The sequence below is a fragment of the Acinonyx jubatus genome, chromosome A1 (genome assembly GCF_027475565.1).
Source record: "Acinonyx jubatus isolate Ajub_Pintada_27869175 chromosome A1, VMU_Ajub_asm_v1.0, whole genome shotgun sequence".
NCBI classification, from domain to species: Eukaryota; Metazoa; Chordata; class Mammalia; order Carnivora; family Felidae; genus Acinonyx; species Acinonyx jubatus.
In genome coordinates, this window is record NC_069380.1 from 166924586 (window position 1) to 166946086 (window position 21501).

Genomic DNA, 21501 nt, shown 5'->3' on the forward strand with positions numbered 1-21501 from the left:
ATATAGGCAGTAATTTCCTTGACTTGGTCTTGGAACTAAGTTTTTATATTTCACACCAAATGCAAATACAGAAAAAGCAAAATAAAGTAATGGGACTACATCAGACTAACCGTTTCTTCACAGCAAAGGAAAGCATCAACAAAAGGAAAAGGCAACCTACTAAATGGAGAAAATATTTGCACATCATTTATCTGGTGAGAGGTTAATGATATCCAAAATATATAAAAGAATTCATAAAACTCAGTATCAAAAAAATAATTCAATTAAGAAATAGATCTGAATAGACGGTTTTCCAAAGAAGACATATAGTATAGCCAATGAGTATGTGAAAAGATGCTCAACATCACTCATCATCAGGAAAATACAACTCAAAACTGCAATGACATACATGCCCCAGATACCCTAGGATAATGAAAAATAAAGGCTGTGGTTTAAAAGAGCAACTACAATATAAAAGATCCAGCTCTATTACTCTACCAAAGGGCACAGGAGCTGCTGGAGCTCTGTCCAGATCAGAGGGGCTGGCAAGTGCCATAGTTTGCATTCCCCTGCTCCTTGATAGGCAGCCTACCTCACTGAACCCTGAACCCCTAGCCTATACCAGCCCAAACCCTCCTAACAAGGTAGCCCCAGTATAGCATAAGGGAACCCCTGATTAGTGCTCATTCTATCTCTAGCTGTCTTCACCAAGGTGACCCAGGTGCAATGCATCCTGAAGCATACCAGGCCCACACCACTTTGGCTCCAGATGACTTACTAGGGCACTTCTGGTACAGAGTGCCCTGGGACCCCCAGACCACACCTTGCCCTGGCTTTAGCCACCCCACCAGGATGCCCCCTGCATAGAGCAACCCAAGACATCCAGGCCCATGCCTCCCTCAGTTTTAGCCACCCTACCAGGGTACCCTCTGCCTGCACTGAGCACCCCAGCCTTGTACCCACTCTAGCCTCAGCTCTTCTGCCAGGGTGATCCCTATGTGCAGAGCCCAGGACTACCCTAGCCCATTTCCACTTCAGCTGTCCAGAGCACCCTCTGTGCAGAGAGTCTGGGGACCCCCAGCTCACATCAGCCAACGCTCCAGCCAGTCAGAGTCACCAGGCACACACAGTCTACACAGGGAATGACCGTACACAAGACCATTTTCTCAAATTTAGGAGACATAGCTATTTTGCCTCATTCATATAAATAAACACAGGAAGATAAGCAAAATGAGGAGACAGAGGAAGATAACCCAAATGAAAGAACAAAACAAACCCTCAGAAAAAGAACTAAATGGGGAACCTGGGTGGCTCAGTTATTTGAGCGTCTGACTTTGATCTCACAGTTCATGAGTTTCAGCCCCACATTGGGCTCTCTGCTGTCAGCTCAGAGCCCACTTCAGATCTTCTATTCCCCTCCTCTCGTCCCCTCCCCTACTTGCACTTTCTCTTAAAAAAAAAAATAATAATCAACATTTAAAAAAAGGAAAAGAATAAGAACTAAATGAAATGGAGACAACCAATCTACTTGACAAAGAGTTCAAATGGTGCTCACCAGACTAGAGAAGAGTGAATGAGCTTTGTGAGAACTTCAGTAAGAGATAGAAAATGTAAAACAGAACCAATCAGAGTCAAAGAATACAATAACCAAAATGAAAAATACACTAAAGGGAATCAACAGTAGTTTAGAAGATGAAGAAGAACAGACCATCAATATGGAAAGCACCCAAGCTGAAAAGCAAAAAGTAAAAAGAATTTTTAAAATGAGGATAGGTTAAGGGATTGTAACCCTGATTTTAACATCAAGTGAACAAACACTCACATTATAGGGGTTCCAGAAGGAGAAGAGAAAGGGACAGAAAATCTATTTCAAGAAATAACAGCTGAAAACTTACCTAACTTGGGGAAGGAAACAGACATCCAGGTTCAGGAAGCAAGAGACCTCCAAACAAGATAAACCCAAGGAGATCCACACCATGACACATATAATTAAAATTTCAAAGATTAAATATAAAGAATTTTTAAAGCAGCAAAAGAAAAACAACATGTAATATGTAAAGCTATTGGCTTATTTTTCAACAGAAATTTTGCAGGCCTGAAGAGAATTGCATAATATTTAAAGTGCTGAAAGGAAAAACCTACCATCAAGAATACTCTACATGGCAAAGTTATCATTCAGAATTCAAGGATAAACAGAGTTTTTCAGACAAAATTTAGAGGAGTTCATCATCACTAAACTGGTCTTACAAAAAAATGTTAAAGGGACTTCTTTAAGAGGAAGAGAAAAGGCCATAATTAGAAGAAAATTGTGATAGGAAAGGACAATACTTATGTAAGACAAAATAGACTTTAAAACAAAGACTATAACAAGAGACAAAGAAGGACAATATATAATAATAAGGGGATCAAGCCAACAAGAGGATATAACAGTTGTAAATATCTGCACACCCAACATTGAGGCACCTAAATACATAAAGCAAATATTACAGACATAAAAGGAGAAATTGACAGTAATACAATAACAGTAGGAGACTTTGACACCCTATTTACATCAATGGATAGATCATCTAGGCGTAAAATCAATAAGGAAACAATGTATTTGAATAATACAGTAAGCCAAAGTACTTAACAGATGTATACAAAACATTCCATCCAAAAAGAATAAATACACATTCTTTTCAAGTACACCTGGAACATTCTCCAGAAAAGATCACATTAGGCCACAAAACAAGTCTTAATAAATTTAAGAAGACTGATACCATATCATGTATCTTTTGTGATCACAACAGTATGAAACTAGAAATCAATTACAGGAAAAAACCTGGAAAAGCACAAACATGTGGAGCCTGAACAACATGCTACTAAACAAGCCATGATTCAATGAAAAAAAATCAATGAGGAAGTAAAAAAAAACACATGGAGACAATAAGGGGATGCCTGGGTGGCTCAGTTAAGGTCATGACCTCATGGTTTGTGAGTTTGAGCCCCACATTGGGCTCTCCGCTCTCAGTGCGGAGCCTGCTTCGGATCCTCTGTGTGTGTCTGTCTCTCTCTGCCCCTCCCCTGTTCTCATTCTCTCTCTTTCAAAAAATAAACATTTAAAAAAATACATGTAGACAATGAAAATGAAAACAATGAGACACAGCAAAAGCAGTTCTAAGTGAGAAATTTATAGTGATATAGGTCTTCCTTAAGAAACAAAAAAAAAATCTCAAACAATCTGCCTTTACACCTAAAGTAACTCGAAAAAGAAGAATATGCAAAGCCCAGAGTTAGTAGAAGGAAGGAAATAATAAAGATCAGAGTAGAAATAAATGAAATAGAGACTTTAAAAAGCAATAGAAACAAAAAATCAATGAAACCAAGATCTGCTTCTATGAAAAGATCAACAAAATTGCCAAATCTTTAGCCAGACTCATCAAGAAAAAAAAGTCCCCAAATAAATAAAATCAGAAATGAAAGAGAAGGAACAACCAAGATGACAGAAATACAAAGGATTATAAGAGAATACTACAAAAAATTATACGCCAACAAATTGGACAACCTAGAAGAAATGGATAAATTCCTAAAAGCAGATCATCTTCTAAAACTGAATCAGGAACAAATAAAAAATCTGAACAGACCAATTGCTAGTACCAAATTGAATTGGTAATCAAAAAACTCCCAACAAACAAAAGTCCAGAACTAGATGGATTCACAGGTGAATTCTACCAAACATTTAAGTAAAAATCAATACCTGTATTTCTCAAACTACTCCAAGAAACAGAAAAGAAATTCTCTAAGGCCAGCATTACCTTCATACCAAAACCAGACCAAGACACTACAAAAATAGAAAACTACTACTGGCCTGATAAAGATTCAGAAACCCTCAACAAAACATTAGCAAACCATAGTCAGCATTACATTAAAAGGATCATTCACTACAATCAAGTAGGATTTACTAGAGGGGTGCAGGGATGGTTCAATATTCACAAATCAATCAATGTGATACACCACAGTAACAAATGATAAGACTCATGATCATCTCAGTAGATGCAAAGAATGCCTTTTACCAAATTCAGCTCCATTCATGATGATGATTAAAAAAAAAAAAAAAAATCTTTTAACAATGTGGGTGTACAAGGACCATAACACAATAAAGGCCATATATGAAAACACAGCTAACATCATACTCAATGATAAAAAACTGAGAGCTTTTCCTCTAAAATACGTAACAAGACAAAGATGTCCATTGTCACCACTTTTATTCAACATAGTACTGCAATCCTAGCCATAGTCATCAGACAAGAAAAAAGAAAGGGCATCCAAGTTGGTAACAAAGAAGTAAAACTGTCACTGTCACTATTTACATATGACATGATACTATACATAGAAAACCCAAAAGACTCCACCAAAAAACTACTAGAATAAATAAATTTAATAAAGTTGCAGGATACAAATTGACATACAGAAATCTGTTGCATTTTTATACACTAACAACAAAGTAACATAAAGAGAAATTAAGAAAACAATTCCACTTAAAATTGCATTAAAATAATAAAATACCTAGAACGAAAGTTAATCAAGGAAGTGAAAGATCTATATTCTGAAACTATAAAACATTGATGGAAGAAATTGAAGATAACAAAAGTAAATGGAAAGACATACCATGCTCATGGATTAGAAGAAATAATATTGTTAAATGTCCATACTACCCAAAGCAATATACAGATTCAGTGCAATCCCTATCAAAATAACAATAGTATTTTTCACAGAAGTAGAACCAATAATCCTAAAATTTGTTTGGAACCTCAAAAGACCATGAACAGCCAAAGCAATATTGAGAAAGAAGCACAAAGCTAGAAGTATCTCAAACCCAGATTCCCAGATGTACTACAAAGCTGCAGTAATCAAAATATTATAGTACTGGCACAAAAATAGACACATAGATCAATGGAACAGAAAAGAATCCAGAAATAAACCTATGTTTATGTGGTCAATTAATCTATAACAAAGGAGACAATGAGGAAAAGACCATCTTCTTAATCAGTGGTGCCAGGAAAACTAGCTAGCTGCAGCCAAAAGAATGAACTAGACCACTTTTTTACACCATACAGAAAAATAAACTCAAAATAAAGACCTAAATGTGAGATATGAAACCATAAAACGCTTAGAAGAAAACATAGGCTGTAATATTTTTTATATCAGCCTTAGCAACATATATATATATATATATATATATATATATATATATATCTCCTCAGGCAAAGGAAACAAAAGCAAAAGGGACCTATTGGAACTACACCAAAATAAAAAGCTTCCTTACAGCAAAGCAAACCATCAACAAAATAAAAAAGCAGCCCACTGAATGGGAGAAGATATTAGCAAATGAGATATCTGATAAGGGATTAATATCCAAAGTACATATAGAACTTATACAACTCAATACACACACACACACACACACACACACACACACACACACACAATCTGATTAAATGATAGGCAGAGGACCTGAACATTTTCTCCAAAGAAGACCTACAAATGGCCAACAGACACATGAAAAGATGTTCAATATCACTAATAAAGGAAATGCAAATCAAAACCACAATGATATATCACCTTATACCTGTAAGAATGGCTAGAATCAGAAAGAAATAACAAGTATTGGCAAGAAGGTAGAGAAAAAGGAACCCTTTGCACTGTTGGTAGGAATGAATATAAATTAGTACAGCCACTGTGGTAGACAGTTTAAATGTTCCTCAAATAATTTAAAAAAATATATGATCCATTAATCCCACTACTGTTTATCACAAGAAAAAGCAAAATGCTCATTAGAAAAGATATATGCATTAGAAAATATATGTGTTTATTGCAGCATTATTTACAATGGCCAATGTATACAGCAACCTAAGTGAGGGCGCCTGGGTGGCTCATTGGTTGAGCATCCGACTTAAAATCAGGTCATGATCTCACAGTCCATGGGTTCGAGCCCCACGTCAGCTCTGTGCTGACAGCTTGGAGCCTGGAGCCTGCTTCAGATTCTGTGTCTCCCTCTCTCTGTGTCTTTCTGCTTGTCCCGTCACACTCTGTCTCTCTTGCTCTCAAAAATAAATAAATATTTTTTTTAAATGTTAAAAGAAGCATTTGATAGATGAATGGATAAAGAAGATGTGGAAGAGATGGATGTATATGTGTGTGTGCGTGTGTGTGTGTGTGTGTATATATATATATATATATATATATGCTTGCCACTTGTGACAACATAGATGGATCTAGAGTATTTTATGATAAGTAAAATAAGTCAGAGAAAGACAAATACCATATGATTTTACTTATTTGTTTAATCGAAAGAAAGAAAGAAAGAAAGAAAGAAAGAAAGAAAGAAAGGAAGAAAGAAAGGAAGAAAGAGAGAGAAAAGCAGGAAAACACCCATAAACACAGAGAACAAACAGTTTCCAGAGAGGGAGATGTTTGGGGGATGGGCAAAATGGATGAAAAGCAGTAGGAGGTACAGGGTCCCAGTTATGGAATGAGTAAGTCACAGAAATGAAAGGTACAGCATAGGGAATGTAGTCAATAGCATTGTAATACCATTGTATAAAAAAACACAATGAGATCACCTCACACCTGTTACAATGACTATAATCAAAAAGACAACAAATAACACGTTTGCTAGGATGTGAAGAAAGGCAACCTTTGTACACTGTTGGTGGAAATATAGAGTAGCCACTATGAAAAACTATATGATGATTCCTGAAAAAAATTAAAAATAGGACTACCATATCATAGCATTTCCACTTCTGGTATTCATTTGAAGAAAAAGAAAACACTAACTCGAAAAGATATGTACACCCCCATGTTCATTGCAGCATTATTTACAATAGCTACAATATGTAAACAAAGTGTCCATTGACAGATAAATGCGTAAAGAAAACTGTGGTATACATAGACAATGGGATATTATTCAGCCATAAAAAATAACATCTTGCCATTTGCAACAACATGGATGGACCTTGAGCTCCTTAGGCTCAGTGAAACAAGTCAGAGAAAGACAAATACCGTATGATCTCACTTACATGTGAAATTTTTAAAGACAACCAAGGTCATAGAAACAGAGAACAGATTGGTGGTTGCCAGAAGTAGGGAATGGGTAAAATGGGTGAAGAGGGTCAAAGGGTCCAAATTTCTAGTTGTGAGATAAATAAATCATTGGTATATAAAGCACAACATGGTGACTATAGTTAATAATACTGTATTGCACATTTGACAGTTGCTAAGGCAGTAAATCTTTAAAGTTTTCCTCACAAGAAAAAATTTTGTGACCAAGTATGGGAATGGATGTCAATTAGATTTACTGTATTGATCATTTTTCAATATATACAAATATTGAATTGTTATGTTGGACACCTGAAAGTAATATAATGTGTATCAGTTATGCCTCATTAAAATAAGCAGATAAATTAAAAATGTATTTTAAAATAAATTTAAATTATCCAGCAAAACCAGGTTCAAGGTCAAGGTTACAGAATTAGGTTATTAACTTTCACTTCTGGAGCCTGATCTTGTTTTACGTACAACATGCCTTTCTTGATTTCTGCCCAGATACTGTCTTACAAAAAGAAAGAATTTGGCTCTGTATACCTTTTACTTTCTTCAAGAATTAATTTTAACTTGTAGTCATTGAATGACTTTCATGAAAAGTATTAAATTACTGGATGGCAAACATGAAAAGAGTTGATATGCAGACAAGAAAACTAATCTTTCTACCAAACAGCATAGTAATTATGTTCTAGTAAGAAGGAAGCTAATTCACACAGCTGGAGGGGATCATCAGCAAGTACACACTAAACTCTGACGTAACAGCAGTTATCAAAGCACAGGCATACTCTCATTCTCGTTTCACTTCATTCAAGAAAGAGAAAAGGCCTTAAAGTAACCAGACATTTTTAGCAGAGGGGCATTTATAAACCTGGAGAGGCAGAGTTGAGGCAAGTAGTTCCCAAAGGGGATAGAGATTAAATCATTGAAGGATCCTTCTACACCACTGCAAATGGGGTTTCACTGTGGAAATACATGCACTCTATGTAAAATTAAATACAGAATTAAAAATACAAATATGTTGTGAAAATCTTTAAATTCTTAGCCTCTTGGGGAATGGAAAGGATTTTCCTGTTTCCCTCCTTGATTTCACATCTATCTCCAGAATGTATCATGTGCTTTTATCTCCATGCTTCTCTAGAAGACTACCAAAAAAGAAAAAAAAGAAAAAAAAAAAACAAAAACCCGAAGAGCTTAGCTCATGTAGCTCAGTAAAACAGGTGCACCAAGATATTTTGACAAAACAAGGCACCATGTAATTTAAAGAAGTTGTTTTTATCAGCCAGCTATGTTAATTCTACCCTATTCAAAATACACAGGAAAAAAATGTATTTTCCATAAATGAAACAGTGGAGAAAATGAGACTTTTAAGGATGCAGGAATATCTGTAAATAGTGACAAGTAAAAAATTGAAGTTAGGGGGCGCCTGGGTGGCGCAGTCGGTTGAGCGTCCGACTTCAGCCAGGTCACGATCTCGCGGTCCGTGAGTTCGAGCCCCGCGTCGGGCTCTGGGCTGATGGCTCAGAGCCTAGAGCCTGTTTCCCATTCTGTGTCTCCCTCTCTCTCTGCCCCTCCCCCGTTCATGCTCTGTCTCTCTCTGTCCCAAAAATAAGTAAACGTTGAAAAAAAAAATTTTTTTTAAAAAAAAGAAGAAAAAAAATTTGAAGTTAAAAAACTTTCATTATTGCTTTTAGTCTGTTTATAATCTTAATGGAAAGAAAATAAGGCAGGCACAAGATAAAATTGCAGAAATCTGACTTAATCTCCTAGGCATGCATATATATATATATATATATATATATATATATATATATATATATATATATAAACCATCCTTCTCATTTAGATACCACAGGGACAGTTAACCTCCGTACTGGCTAAATATTTGTTCTTGGTTGGGGTTAAGTGATTTGAAAGCTGGTTTTGTTAAACTAGCAGCCTGAAGGCTATTCATTTAGCTGGTAATGTTACTACTAGTCCTGGAAAGTAAAAATAGTGAAGAAATAAGATCATTAGTTACTGCATTCCTTTGGTAAGTTTAAATATGCGAACATGTGACTGACAAAGACATGCATCACTGGAAATGTTCACCTGCTTACACACTTACCTGGTTATGGTTTTGTGCACCCCCCAGGGAGATACAGTTCTGAGAGTGACGTGTGGAGCTTTGGCATCCTCCTCTGGGAGACCTTCAGCCTAGGGGTCTGCCCATACCCTGGAATGACAAATCAGCAAGCACGGGAACAAGTGGAAAGAGGTAAACCAATGACCCGGGTAGTAGCCAGCATTCACATCCAGCCCCCAGGGCAGTGCTGATAATGCTGTGTATGGCTTTCCTAGCGGGGGAAGGTATATACTACTTGGTGTAAACAGACAGCAGAGGTGGGATTAAATCTGCTTTTGTGCACCATGGATGGTGTGGCTCTTGTATAACAAAAACCAACAACAAAAAACGTTTAAAGATTCCAACAGTCTACAATACACCTGTAGGCTTGTCTTCCATTCCCCCTGCCTGGCATGACGTCTGCGAGGGGGTGCCATTCACTGTCTTCAAGGAAAATAGTGTTCCTCAACCTCCTATTTTTTCTTCCGTTCCAAATAAACACCATCAATAGTATTGTAAATTGAAGTGTAGTTAGACTTTAGAGAGAAGTTTTTGAAAGTTTTGTAACATTTCTTTTTTTTTTTTTAATGTTTGTTTATTTTTGAGAGAGACCGCACAAGCAGGGGAGGGGCAGAGAGAGAGAGGGAGACACAGAATCCAAAGCAGGCTCCAGGTTCTGAGCTATCAGCACAGAGCCCAGTGTGGAGCTCAAACTCACCAACTGTGAGATCATGATCTGAGCCAAAGTCAAACGCTTAACCTACTAGGCCACCCAGGTGGCCCTAAAAGTTTCGTAACATTTCTGAAAAAATCATACGGGTTCTCAAATCAGAAACAGGAATAAGCCGGTGATGGTGACATGCTAGCATGGACTTGCATAGTCTACAGGTCTCAACAGCGAGAATGCTTTTGACAAACTGGTAATGTCCTAGCATTAGGCCCCTCTCCAGGAGGCTGGGCACAGGAGGCCTTTCCAGCTCCCTTCTTTCCTCTCACAGCCATCTAACTCCCTGAGCTAACACACACAGGCACATACGTGCTGCTGAGCACACTGCCAGACAGCTTTGAATTAAAGATTCTTCTCGGGCTGCGCAGGAATGGAACTCCTCTTCATTTTTCTTTCACTTTTAAATTAGTGTTTATGAAATCCTCATTCTCTCTTCATCTTCAAAAACCTGGACTGTGTAGATGGTTTTTTAAAACTCTGCCCACAGCATCTAAAAGCAAATTCTAAAAGCAAAAGCAAATACTTAGAGCAACTAAAATACATGTTTGTATGTGATTTATCTTACCTCAGACTTTGTGACAAATGAACGCATGAAAAATAACCTATTCAAGCTAGAAGATAATTTGATGGCTCTGTAATACTGAATTCTGCATCCCTTGTAGAGAAAAAAAAAAAGTTTGCCCTGAAATGGGTTTTTGTTTCTGTTTCACTTACAATATAAAGTACTCAAGTTTCCAAGCTGCATAATGCCCTGTGTGAACATTTGTATCTTCTCTCCATCCTAAATTCTCTGTTCTGTTCCTCTTGGGTCTTCAGGATACCGAATGTCAGCCCCTCAGCATTGCCCAGAGGACATTTTTAAAATTATGATGAAGTGTTGGGATTATAAACCTGAAAACCGTCCCAAGTTCAGTGACCTTCAGAAAGAGCTGGCTGTCATCAAGAGGAAAATCACACAGTGATGGACCAGTGCCAACAGGCTTCAGGACCTGGTCCTCCAGCAGAGTGACATTGTTCTTCTTGTTAACGTTGAGTTTATACCACATTACCTGCAACAATTTTCTAAGGTGGTTTTTGTTATTAACTGTTTTTTAAATATGCGCCACTTACAAAAAAAGGGTAGGGGGGAGGGCAAAGGCAAATGTATTCAAGAGACAGACACTCTTACCAAGGGCTTTATGTGCTCACCACAGCAATCCTGCCATTTCAGGCCATTGTAAATAGATAAGCACAGACTCTCAGTGTGAGGGAAGGTCAGAGCTTTTTCACACCAGGACCACTGATGTTTCTCAAAGGTTCTCTACTTCAGGCACAGTTCATGGGCCACTGTCCTATGCCACTGACCCTACTCAATCGGTGCTAAAAGCAGCATTGGTGATGCCATGTTCGCAGGATACATTCCAACCAAAGGTGGCTCTTTGCTCTGCCAAGGCAAGATTCTATTTGTAAACATCATTTTATATTGGGAATTAGTTGGACCTCTTAGGGTTTTTTTTCTTTTCTTTCTTGGCCAGAAATAAGTACAGTGTGAGCAGCATCACACTCCTGTATTATTAGTAAGGTAGTCATTTCCCAGCTCCTTTGTCCTGGCTTTGGACAGTGATGCACAAGATGTCCCCAGAGAACACAGTCTTAGGCCTGAAGCAGCAGCTTTTATAGGCTGTTTTTGAGAGTTGTGCATGAAGGAAGCTTGAATGGGAGGGAGGTCTGGAGGAAGGAGCAGCTAGACTAGCAATCTAAGACAAGAGGAAAATAGAAAATCTGCCTTCTGATCAGAGTTATGCCTTTACAAACACACACACACACACACACACACACACATATTTTATGATCTAAATTCACAAGAAAAGTTCTAAGGAATGTTTTTCAGAAGTTCATAGTTGGAGATTTCTTAATGGCAACAAAAAACTGTTTCGAGAAACTCCGAAGCACAAGTCCACAGTAATCACAGCCTACTTCTGGTTATGTACCTTCACCTCAGAGGAGGCATGCTGGAATTGCACTCCCTTCGCTTGTGTCAGTTTCCAGGGCTGAAAGAATTTCATGATTCTAGTCCATAAACATATTTGTGTGTGTACACACATGAACATGTGCTATACACACACACACAACCAATAAGCAGGAGTAACAGTTAATAAGTTGAGGGACAGCCCTCCTGTTCCCCTTCCCCGTTCATTTACCCTTATAATGCTACCTGGAAATCCTTATCTTAGCTGACAGGTATGCGAGCACAGTTCTGGAGATGCTTCCTGTGCATAATATGTGACACAGAATTAAAAGCAAGATTCTGTCTGGCTGAATGTTAGCTACATCCAGGGAAGCTACCCCATGTTGTGTAAATAGTTGCCGCTCAGGATAAATATGTGTGTAAGAGATGGTCACTCTCAGGGGTCAGTGCGGCTTGGGAGCTTTTAATAAGTGCCCAGGCCTGTGTCCAGATAAATAGCACCTTAGTGATCATTTGATTATATCCATTGGAAGAGCTTATAGGAGAGAAAATTCCTCCTGCCCTCTCTGGCTATTCACTGCCTATGAAGATCATGGCACAGAACCCGTACTTTAAAGAGTATAAAGGATAATACTGAAGAGAAGAAAATGGCTTGTGTCTATCATTTCAATTTCCTTGCAAGTTTCGTACACATTTAATAGTTACTACATCCAGACTAAAACAAAAGCGTAATAAACTTGCCCTCAAAAATACACTGCAATATACAAAGCAACTTTTTAAAAGTCAGCATTGTCTTCCCTTCTGTCAAATATGATAAGTAAATGGAAGCTTCTTTTGATGGCATATACTGTGGCAAATCAAAGCACAGAGTCATTAATTAAGTGCTGTGGTCTTCAGGCACTTGCCAGCCTTCAAAAGAGAGAGTAAGATGGGACATTTTTACCCTTTGTCAGTATTTCCAAATGAATCTCTTCATAATATTCTTTGTTTGAAGAAAACAGCCTCTCAGCACTTAGCAGCCTCAGTGCTAAGCTCTCAGCAAGGAGAGAGAATGACGGTTTTGGCTTTAATTTTGTGAACAAGACCCGAAGCTTAATCTTTGCTTTCTGGTGTAAAGAATGAACATGGCATTGATATTTCACTCATCCAGGCTGTTAGAATTTGCAATTCACATCATAACTCTGTGCTTAAATTAAAGAAGCTTTTCAAAACATCGTGACATCTGCAGCATTTAAATTCTATTTTATTCTTTGTCCCAAAGCAGGCAGTGGTATAGTTCAGGATTAATAACACATTGGGAGTCTTTCAGGATCAGTTGTACAGAATATTAAATTTAATATAGGCACATGCATTAAGAAAAACTTATGCAAACCATTTTTTTTACTGTTAATTTTGTTGTGCTTGGAGCATAATTTATTCATCCCTTCTGTCACTGATAATTATTGGAATTATGTACTTTAGGAGGCTAATCCATACCCAGAAAGCACACATACAAATACTGTTCTGAATTTGCAAGTTGATGGAGGGAAGGAAGGCTTAAGAAATGCACAAAACCCTGTAACTTGTTTAGTAAGAAAACAATAACCAAAATTGCCACTAGATGGAATGTAATTAAGCCAGGTCACAAATCTGTGTTGTTAATGGATTTTCCAGGAGTTGCATCTATCATTCCTATACAGTTCCTGTCAGAATTCCTTCAGTTTATTCCTTCAGAATTCAGCACGAAGTGGGGGAGGGGGGACATAAAAGCCCAGGCATCCTGATTCGCCCGCATTTTTCTGTCTTGAATCACTAAGGAAACTTTATGACAAATATTTAGGTAGTTCATCATTTTTCAAGAAAACAAATCTTCTAGTGTTAAATTAACATTTATTCCCAATATTTGAAACCTAAAATTAATTTTGTATTCCATACAATCTAAGGTTATTTCTCAAAGCCAATATGTTTTCTCTTCCAGGAAGATAATAATAAAGGATTAATAGGTTTTGTGTAAACTTTTAAAACCAGAGGCCTCATTTCAGCCCATCCTGTCACTGAGTCTCCAGTGAAAGGTCTCAAGCAATCATTTGTTTTTTGCCTCCCAAATTTAAAACAGGCAATAAAGTTCTTCATCCATAATTCACCATTTTATCACAAATACAATATTATTGAAACATCTTAACTAGCAGATCAATATAGACCATGAACCTAACTGTACTAGCTGTTGTTCAGTGCACATTTCACAACTGTTTTTCATTTGTAGGTTATGTTTAGAAGAAAAGCTATTGAAATAGTTTTAATTTCCTTTAAGCCACAATACAGTTTTCCCATCTGTGTTCTAATCCTATTTTGGTTTTGCCATATAGTTTTATATAAAGTTTGGCTAATACCACTAAAATAACTATGTGAGATTGTGTCAAGAAGAAAGGGCTTTCATTATAATATACGCCCCACACTGAGCACCTAGTTAGTGGGATAAACATACAAATTACAACGCAAAACTCAATGACAGAACACTGCTGTCATTCAGAATTATCTCAGGCACTCCACTTGAACATGAATTCATGCGAGTCATCAGATGTTCTGGGAGTGTTCCTGCCAGCCTTAGTTAGTATTCTCTGTGGACACTATTTTGTGGCCATGGGTTGTCTGAGAGGAGATTGATATCATCTGAAAAGAGGCTCCCTGCCTCAGCCCTCTTCTTTTTTACACATACTCCCTGGATCACACCACTGGTATTTTAGATGTTTCTTATCAACAGAACTGATTGTCCGTAAGCACTGTTCTGAGTCATGTAAAGACTGACTTCTGTATTTAGGTCAGAACCCTCACACAAAACACAGAATAGCACAAAACAAAAAGAGCAACCAAGGGGGAGACATTGAAAACAACCCGTCTTCTTTATGTATTAATATGTTAATTAAATGGAAACAAAGATTTTATATAAAAATGAGTTTATATTACATTTCCATTATACTATTAAGTTAGCATGAAAGTTTACCATTAAAATAAAGTTACCTCTTTTATTACTAACTCTGATTTGCTTATGCATACCAGAAAATTTTTATTAAATATTTTAATTTTATTTATTTTTCTCTGTTTCAATTAGTTTCACATCAAACCTGATGCTATATTATTTGGGAAAATCCAGAACTGCATATTCATTTCTGCACAGGAAAATACTCATGTACAAGATCATCTCCTTGAAGGAGGTACTGATAGTCTTGAGTCCTATAAAATTCTCCTTTCAAGAATAATGCTATAATACCGAAGGTATATAAACTATATATCTCAGTCATAATTCAATTTAAGGAAATATTTATTACCCCTTGAAAACCAGTCTACGGCCTCCTATTGATTCAAAGATTAAATTCTGGATCGCTGAGTATAGACATTAAGACTCACTTAGCTCACTAATAAGAACTGAGAGTCTTGGCTGGTAGAAGAATCCTGCTGAACTAAATTCCGGTCACTTTAAACTGCATAGAAGTAATGAGCATAGGCTATAGTATGTCCGTGAATAAGGAGCTGAGGTGAGCATCTGCAGAGGCAAGAGAGGAAAGAGCCAGTTATTCTCAGGCAGAATGATGCAGCGGCTAACAGAGAGTGCGGAGTTGAGTCAAGCAGAATGGAGACCTGGACAGTGTCACTAGAAAGTCTGAGACCAGCACCCCTAGGCTAGATGCTTCTCCACAGAAAATTCAAAAGATACCGGAGTCAAAAGAAGCAAAAGAGGTCACCTACCAGTGTGTACAGGGCCTTAGTTTGAGCAAAGCGAACACCTCTCCCTTGCATTTGGAGCAGTTTTACATGCGGAACTCAGAGATGATGCTGCTTGGGTGACACTTGCATTCATGGTCTTGCTGACTAGGATTTGGTCATAGATGTTCACGCATTTCAAAGACACTACTCAAAGTCTCTTTACATTTGCATTAGTTGTATTTACTATGTATTTAAACTAAGGCCACTGAGTATTCATACTTTGTATGAATTTCAAAGTATCTCATACTTTGTTAGAAATCCTTAGTTGCGACAGGGCGTGGTCTCCTAAAAGAGAGCACACTTGGATCAGCGGCGTTTCACCTTTTGACTAATGTTCACTAATTGGCTCCTGGAGTTATGCCCTGAGGGACCTTCCTGGGAGGAGCTCTACTCTAGAAAAACAAGGAATTCAGCAGGGAAGTCGGAAAATGCCAATTAAAGGGCAATGATTCTTGTCTTAGTACTAGTAACATTTGAGGGAAAAGAATCTTAGAGACATCCTCAAGCCAGTCGTGGTGCAGTACGGCTGAGGTGACACAGAGGCAGTGAAAGAGACTCCCAAAACCGAGACTGAAGGCTAACCTTCCAAAGAATAAATACAACATCAATAAGAGAAATCCTCCAAAGGGCCTCCAAAAGGGGGTGTGAGGGGCTTCCTGGAGCATGTTATTAAACATTACATTCCTCTCAAGTCTCTACAACATTTCTTAAAGGACACTGAATTGGATATTGATGTGATTTTCTTTTATGCTCCTGCTAATCTCAGGAGGTAGCCACTGAGGAATGGGAATTACCCTAGCCCGGGGTTTCCAATAAGGCTGCAGACTGGATGGCAGCTCAGTCCTCTCCCAAAGCAACACGCATATGCGTGGGGTAGGCAGCACTGGAGGAACACTGCTGGGAAAGCGCCTTTTTAGTTTATTAAAGAAATCTTGTAGTAGGTGTCTGTGCCCACAATGTGAAGATTTAGCTTCTCTCCTCGCCAGCAAACTTGTAAGAACCCTGAAACATGAATATTTATTTTATTCTAAATAGATTCAAATTCGGAATTTCCAAACTATCTTCCAAAACATTACGAGTGAGACCAGCAGATTCAAGTGTTCTACAAAGCAGTGTTCGAAGTGTTAGTAATGACCGTGGTAGCAGAATCTTATAGTATGTTCTCTGTCAGCTTTATTCATTTAGGAAGCTTTCCCTGAACATCTGCCATGTCAGGCACAGGGAACCGTGTGGGGTGCTACTTTCTCTGTTTTGTTTGTTTGTTTGTTATTGTTGTTTTTAAATTTCAGTTGGTATTTCCTTTTCTCACATTCAGTTTCTTAATCCTTACTTAACCACAACAGAAAAGCCTTTATCATCAGCTTTTATTGGATAGTGTCATAACTGCCCTAGACCAAAGAGTTTCTCCTCAGGTGCTCAGGAGGCCCTGCCTTGTAGGGAACTCCCAGGCATCCATTTACCAAGGCCAACTGCACACCCACTATGGGAGAGGCCCCATGGTACATGCAGCTTAGAATACAGCTTAGTTGTTGTCCTTGTGGCAGAGACAGGACAGTTAGGTGGCAGTTGTGTTTGATGAGTAATACTATCTTGGAGATTAAAAAATCTCTTGGGAGATTTTTCCCAGGACACAAAGACCACTGTGAGCAGGCGTGTCCAGGGAAGCAGCCTGTTGACTTGGCCAAGTAAGCTCCTTAAGTGATCTACCTGCCTCCAAAGAAATGTTAAAACAATAGCAATGATCACTTTATCTTAAACCCCTGGATATACTCAATTTTTCCATTCCTCTCTTTCATGCCAATAATTTTTGTCACTTTCTTCACATTCCTCATCAGTAAATGTCTAAAGTTACCAACTGTGCAATGTTAAAGAGTTTCTCCATAGATTCAGAAAAGAGGGTAGCAAACCTGAAGTTGAGAATAAGGCGACCTACCTAGATACACAGTCCCAATAGCATCACTGTGTTAAAACCTCAGCTCTACTCTACACATGCCCCAAAGCAGCACCTCTCCTAAAAAAAGCCAAACATCACACCTTTCTCCCATTTGCTGAGAACATCTTTAATATCAGAATAAGCACACTGTAGATGCTATCCAAAGCAGATTCTAAAATGACATACTAAGAAGCCAGACTTTCGTCATCAGACAACAGAAATACCACTTCACCCTATATGCTCACTTAAAACACCCTTGCAAAAACTACAACCATGTAGGCAATCCATCTGGTCATAGGAGATCCTACCTTATTTTGAAAGCATATGACACATATCCACGGGAAATGACAATGTTCTGAGCAGCACAGGGTAAGGGTAAAGAAGGCCACAAAAATCCCAATTCCCACATTGGAGCAGCAAAACTTTGTGTACGAAAAATGAAGTGTAGGAGTCCAAACTCTCACTGTTGTCTTCTTATAGCTCTTGTCAAACTGTTACAAATTTGGGGTCTTTTGAATTGCCTGAACAATCCTTATGAAGATGAAACCTGTCCGCCCCCTAAACGGGGGCTCAAATTTCTAAGTGCCCTGGACTCAAAACTTTAGGGTCTAAGAGGGGATCTGGAATCTATTATTACTGAGATCCCAGGCAAAAGGACCACCCTAGCAGTCTTCGCCAGCTCACCAATCCATGCTTTTGTTCTTTTTTCAATACAGAAGGTGAAAAAAATAAAAAGAAAAACACCCTATTATGTAGGAATTTTCCTTTCACAAATAACTTGACTTGCAGAAATAAATTTGCCTGCCTGCTCTTAAGAAATGCCAGACTGCCAGAAGGAAATGCAAAGGGCATTGTGCCCAGAACGATGCTTAGTATGACTGTGAATGTTTTCTCCTAACCCAAAGTACTGCAGACTTCTCGTAGACTACAGGATGCTTTGAAGGCCCATGCCCTGCCAGTCTGAACTGCTGTGCTGTAGCTTCAAGCAAAAGACCATTTCCAACAGAACTGAACTTATTTGCTATAATTCTTCTTCGGGTGCTAAGCCTTTCACACGTGCAACGTACAGAAAATATACATGTTTTAATGGAACTTACTATTTTGGCTTTAGAGAAAAAGAGATTGGTTCCCCATAGCAAGTATCCTACCATTCTAAATCCAACCCCGGGTATAGATTTTGAGTGTCAAATCAAAATCACAGATAAAGAGAAGCTAGGAAGGAAAAATCTTGGTTATTTTAAATTTGTGACCAAAGTGGCCAAAGATGTGAAACTCCTTTTCACTTGATGAACATTTCACTTCACCATATGAAATGTCAGTTACCCAATACCGTCCTGTGACATAATCAGACTCTCAACTGTGGGCCAATGGCCAGGAGCACACTTTTCATGGACTCATACCATTTTCCTTCAGGGAGTATTGCGATTTCTCACTGAAATAGCTTTGTTAGCCAGACATCTATAGACTTCGTATTTATGTTTAAATACCTTAGATGGCCTAATTAAGCACCATGAGTATGATGGGGGCTGGTAGGGGTGTGAATTCTGCTGAATTTATGTTATGGCTTTCTTTTGTGTGTGTTTTTCTTGGTGTGGTCTGGTGAGTACCCTAGAAGGTTGGAACTCTCCCAAGTCATAGCCATACAACCACATAGGGTTAGGAAAAGCCAGATAAATGCAGGAGAATAAAATCAAGTTGTCAAAGTCCCAAGAGCAGCACTGACTTCTTCAGGAACCCGAACAAATTGAAAGCAAAGATGAAATGTATAAATGGTACCCAGGCCATTTGTGGGTAGCCCACTGGACTAAGGCGCTGCCATTTTCTGGGCACAGGTCCACAGTGAGTGGTTTCAGGAATGTGATTTTCTGGGTTGCTTTCTCTCCCCTTTGGACAGATGATTTTGAGATGACGAGGTCAGAGTGGGGCCTGCCCTCAGCCCCCCCAAGGTTTAGATGTTCCATCTGCAAGCATTACTTTGAGCAAAGTACTCCTGTGGTTTCCCGAGTTTCCTTTTAGTGCCAATATTATCAGGTTAAAGCACCTTTAGTCTTTTCTGTTGCTGTTTTAAAATAATTTATTTGTGAAGTGGATACAAGAAACACTGGAAATAGGGTGCTTCTTATAAAAAAGTTCAAGTGTAAAACATACAGACAAGGCCTTTGGTGAGTTTATCTGGCTTTGTAAACAAGTCTGAGAATGAATGACAGCTAAATATATAAAGCAGTTAGTTGTCTTTTACCATTTTTAACTCAGATCTGTATTTAACACTTATTTATTTGTTAGTTTTTACATTCAGAAGAAATACACTTTCCACTTTGGCTAACATTGTAGAATGTTTTTCAATTGTCTTCTGATTTTTTAAAACATGATTTCATCATTTTTGTAAACTTAGACCATTTTTGAATAGCCTTTTTCTTTTCCAGTAGCCCAAGTACCACTCATTGGTCTTCAGAACCTTTCTTTTTTACTGTATTCTTTTAATAAATGTAAAATATTTCTAGCAAACTGTGCCATGTCTTGTTTAATCTTTCCGTCGTGTTTATATTTCACTTCCTCTTCCATATAAATACGCTCTAAGTAGAAGAAAAGGAAGGAGAGATTTCCATGGTAACTGGCCTCCTAGGGATGTAACTGTGCATAAAAAATTATTAGCTTTCAGTTTCTCTGTAATTAAGCTTATGAGTTCTGATGATAATGGGTGTGTGTTGCTTATAGTCCAATCACTGCTCCCTCTATTTGGAAATCAAAACTGAAATGTAATTCAAGTCCCATTTCTCTGTGTGGACTGGCGGTTTGCCAGGTTTTCTGTTGTTTCATAACAGGATTTGTTTGGACATAACAAAAGGATTTAGGGGAGAAAGGTGGCTGAGAGGGATGTTTGGAAAGAGAAGCTGGAAGTTGCCATAGCACAGCACTCGCAGGCGTGCGTCCTTGCCGGGCTCGGGCACGGGGCTGAGCGGGTCACCGCACCAAGACGCCGGACTTCGATTTACCCTTCCGTCAGCAAATCAGTCACCTTTCTAAAACGGCATGCTGTTAATTTGCACAGGTTTCCCTGCATTAAGCCAAGTCCCTTCCTCATCCCTGATCTTGGATGAGAAGAGTCGACCACCTCCCTTTCAAAATCACGTGTTTACCGTTTGTGGGACAGCCCCCAAGCTCCTTAGGATGGGCAAATCCAATCTATACAGATCTTCTCTACCTCCCTGCCTCTGCGGTGCTCTGTCCAGAACCTTGTGATTCTGGGCCCTTAGTGAATTCCTGTTCACGGCAGCTTTTAATTGTCAGTCTGGGACCGCATCCCCATCTCTGGTAGGTTTGATTTCTGACACAGCATCTGAGACAACCTGTGCTTTTACTGACTTCAATTAATTAAGACCAGCTGCATCCATCACCAAGGAAGGCTGGCTATCTGACTGCAATGCCGTTCCCCAGGGGGATGAACAGCATCTCTAAAATCCCCTGCAGTTCTCATGGTATTTAAAGTACCACATTTCACTCTCTATCCTCCTCTAGCTAGTGATTTCTTCAGGCAGATGGTGATGATGCTGCTTATAAAAAAGCATACATGTAAGAACTAGTTTCTATTAAAAGCATCAGTGGTTGCTCCTTCCATTAAAAGCTGAGTCCAAATGAAGTGCTTTTTAAGCTCTTCAAATCTGTTACAACTGGCCTGACCAGTACACTTAGGCCAAACTCTTGTGATCACAGCTGAGTAAGTCTGTTGGCACTTCTTCCAAAGGCATCTGGTGTTGAAACAGGCACCAGGCTGGGAGCTAGGAAACCCACGTTCTCATCCCTGGTTGCATTCTCACTAGTTTGTAAACTTGAACAAACCATTTCACTCTCTAAGCCACAGTTTCCTCATCTGTAAAATGAGGTTGGACTAAATAATTACCTACTGCCCCCGTTTCCCTCTCCGCCCACCTTTTTTTTTTTTTTTTTTTTTTTTGCTTCCCATCAGCTACTCTGTCTTCCTAAAATGTTCT

The 21501-nt window shown here is 38.6% G+C and overlaps 1 protein-coding gene across 5 annotated transcripts in view; it reads left to right on the top strand.

The window, feature by feature from the left end:
- The window catches only part of FER (FER tyrosine kinase), a 433226-nt gene extending 413209 nt beyond the window's left edge, over positions 1-20017 (top strand). For all 5 annotated transcript variants that reach the window (XM_027036479.2, XM_027036470.2, XM_053225532.1 and 2 more), the window contains 2 exons: positions 9194-9316; positions 10707-20017. In XM_027036479.2, the coding sequence (XP_026892280.2) occupies positions 9194-9316; positions 10707-10852 (269 nt within the window). In that variant the 3' untranslated portion in view covers positions 10853-20017. The remainder of the gene's footprint in view (positions 1-9193; positions 9317-10706) is intronic.
- The last annotated feature ends 1484 nt before the right edge of the window (positions 20018-21501 follow it).